The sequence below is a fragment of the Nothoprocta perdicaria genome, unplaced genomic scaffold, assembly GCF_003342845.1.
Source record: "Nothoprocta perdicaria isolate Ctin4 unplaced genomic scaffold, notPer1 scaffold_50, whole genome shotgun sequence".
Classification (NCBI taxonomy): Eukaryota; Metazoa; Chordata; class Aves; order Tinamiformes; family Tinamidae; genus Nothoprocta; species Nothoprocta perdicaria.
In genome coordinates, this window is record NW_020455755.1 from 3,962,343 (window position 1) to 3,965,360 (window position 3,018).

General features: G+C 63.8%; 1 protein-coding gene across 1 annotated transcript in view; it reads left to right on the forward strand.

Annotated features, from left to right (window-relative positions):
• SCARF1 (scavenger receptor class F member 1) overlaps positions 1-1,193 on the forward strand; it is a 5,519-nt gene extending 4,326 nt beyond the window's left edge. The window contains exon 12 of the mRNA XM_026047947.1: positions 1,072-1,193. Within this exon, the coding sequence (XP_025903732.1) occupies positions 1,072-1,193 (122 nt within the window). The remainder of the gene's footprint in view (positions 1-1,071) is intronic.
• The last annotated feature ends 1,825 nt before the right edge of the window (positions 1,194-3,018 follow it).

Consider the following 3,018-nt stretch of genomic DNA (forward strand, 5'->3'; position numbering starts at 1 on the left):
GGGACAGCAGTGCCGCCGCCGAGCCGCTCCTCGCGCCGCAGCCGCCGGGGAGCTGGGGGAGCGCCGCCGCGCTCGGCGACACCGGCGCCCAGGCACCGCGGGTGGCGGTGGAGGAAGAGCCCAAATACGAGAACGTGAGGCCCGGCGCTGAGCAGCCGCCCGGCAGCGCCGCCGGCACCTGAGGCCGCGGCCGCCGGAGGCTCCCTGAGCCTCCCCGGGGCCGCCGTCCCGCTGCCGCGTCGCTCCGGGGCTCCGCGGGGAGGCACCTGAGCAAAAAGAAAGACTCTTCCCCAACTCTTGGCGGACCTGGCGTTCCCTTCTCCCCATCCCAGCCCTTCCTCTCTCGCCGCCGCTGGGAAGGTGCTCCTGCCGGCAGGGATTATCCGTGGCACTCAGCTCCGGGGGCGCTGACGGGCTGTCCAGAGCGGCTTGGGCTGAAATTCATGTTGGCTGCTGCTCCAGAGGGCACGGGGGCCGGCCGGGCCCTGCTCGCGGGGCAGCCGCGCGGGCCGAGCAGCCCGTGGCCTCGCACGGGCTTCCCGTGCAGCTTCCAAGCCCCACTTTGCCGCGCGGGAGCGAACGTGGCAGCCGAGCTGGGGACGTGAGCACCCCGTGCGGCCCCTGACCGGGAGGAAGACGGAGGAGAAAACAGCATGTCTATGGCTCCGTTAAATTCTTGCTCCCCCCTTGCATCTCAGTAGTGACGTTCCCATGGTCACCACACGTGGCCGTGGGCACCAAGAGCAGCAACGACGCTACGCACGGGGTGGGGACCCTGGGATGGGGAGATGACGAAACACACGGAGCGGCCGGGCCCTGTCCGTGCGCGCACAGCCCTGTCCGGAGAGGAGCTGCAGCATGAACTGGTTTAGACATACAGCAACAAGCTCTGTGTATTTTTTTTTCCCTGTTATTTTATCATGAAAGCCCCCAAAAAGAAAATAAAATTTGTACCAAAGCCCACGAGCAGGTTGGTCTCAAAGTCCCTGTCCCAATCAGACGTGTGCGTCAAAGCCCAGATACCCTCTCTGCAGCCTCAGCCTTTATGACCGCCGCTATTTCCCGGTTCAGCCGAGGTGATTCTGCCCTCCAGCTGCGGCCACGGGGACGCCGGGAGCTGCGCGCGCCGGCACATGCGGTGCCGCGTCTTCGCCCCGATCCCACACCGATGTCATCCCGGAATCGCCGCCTGAGATTCCGCCTCAGGACAGAGCAGCCATGCGGGACGGATTTGGCCCTTCCTCCTGCTTTCCACCATGAGGGGAAGCACGAGGCCGCACGCTCCGACGGCAGCGATCCCCGCGGCTCCGCACGGCTCCGCATGGCCCTCCGGCCCCGCTGCTCTCGTCGTGGCACCGGATCCGCCACTGTGCAAACAACACGCTAATTCTGGCAGGACTTGCACGGTGGCCTGGATAGACCTTGTTTCTGCCCGGGCTATTTTTTGTTTTGAAGCGATTTTATTGCAGCGGCGGGAACGTTTCCACATGTTGTTTGCAAGCAGCTCTTTTTTTTCCCCTTTCTAATCAGCCGGGTATTTTGAGCGCGCGGGCAGAGCCGCCTTGGCCAGCAGCGCTGTCACGTGCGCTGCTCGCCCCGTGTGCACCGGCGCTTTCCCGGCTCCGAAACACGTGCCTGTTGGTGCTGCGCTTCTGCTTTCCAGGGGCAGCTGGAGCCTCCCAGGACACTCCTGTCCACGGGAACAGGGCCGTCCCCTGTGGATATCTGGGCTCCGTCCCTGCCGTATCGTCCCCCTCCTTTGGAGCCCTGTTTGGAGCGAGGGCCCTGCCGTGACCCTCCCTGCTGCCAACGGGAGCTTCGACCTCGGCTCCTCGCTGGCCCCTTGGAGCAAACGTGGGTTTGTGCCAGAGCTTCCTTCAGCTTCGCTCTGTTTTTTTTCTCTCCACGATGTTTACTCATTCCCCAGGCATATTTATAGACGGCAGCCGATCACCTGATAGCTTCCCTTTTTTCCCTTCCAGGATAGGAAAACCGAGTCACTCCTGTGCCCTCCTGGGCCTTGCGTTTCCTCAAGCAACCCCGGAGCCACTGAGCCCGCATTTCCTCACTATGGGATCCCTGTGGATACGGGATGTCTCCCCGGCCACCTCCACCCACAGCCCTGCACCAATATAGGCGGGGGGGATCCTTTTCCTTGGGGATTTTGCGTGTTTGCTTTGGCTCCAACCCGCCTTGCTGCTGTTGCAACGTTTGACCCTTCTCCCACATCAGAGGGTTTCCTCTCCAGCGGGCTGGGACCCAGCTTGAAATCCCGCAGGGAAACGCCCCGGGATGCTGTTCGGCATGAAAAGCAGCGCTCTGCTGAGCCCAGGTCCAAACCACCCTGCTGGCTCCCGGGTTTTGCTGTACGGAAGAGGCTGCTGGCTGGGCACTGCTCTGGGGGCTGCTGCGTTTCGTCCTGTCCCCCCTACAGCAGGGCACCCGTCTTCCCTAGGGATGTAGGGAGCACATTAATGGAATTACCCAGTGCTCTTGGCTGTGCGTGTGCAATACATGTGCCCTGATGGGTATGAAACGAAGGGAAACCCCCCGTGTTGGGAGGTTCTAGGGCCCTGTTTCGGGCCACAGCAGCACCAGGGCAGGGAATGGGCTCTCTGTCCTCCAGTGCAGCCCCGTTTCATGTCCGCAGCGCCTCCACAGCCCCTGGTCCCCATCCCCGCTGGGACGTGCTGTGCGGACATCTCGCGTGCCCGCGCCTCGCCGCCATACCGGGCAGCCTTTAATACAAGGGGGTGCTTTAATACAGGGGGGTGCTTTAATAGAAGGGGGTGCTTTAATAGAAGGGGGTGTTAAGGGCAGGAGGGAGCACGTGGGCACGGAGACACCTGTGGTGGGGGGGGACACTGCCCAGCGCCCCTCCCGCCCCATCGTCTCCCGGGTGCCAAATCCCCCAGTTTTGGTTAAATCTAGCGGCGCCCCAGGGGGCGTGGCCGGGTGCGGGGGGCGTGGCCGGGCTCAGGGGGGCGTGATCGGGAGAGGGGGCGTGGCCGCGAGGCG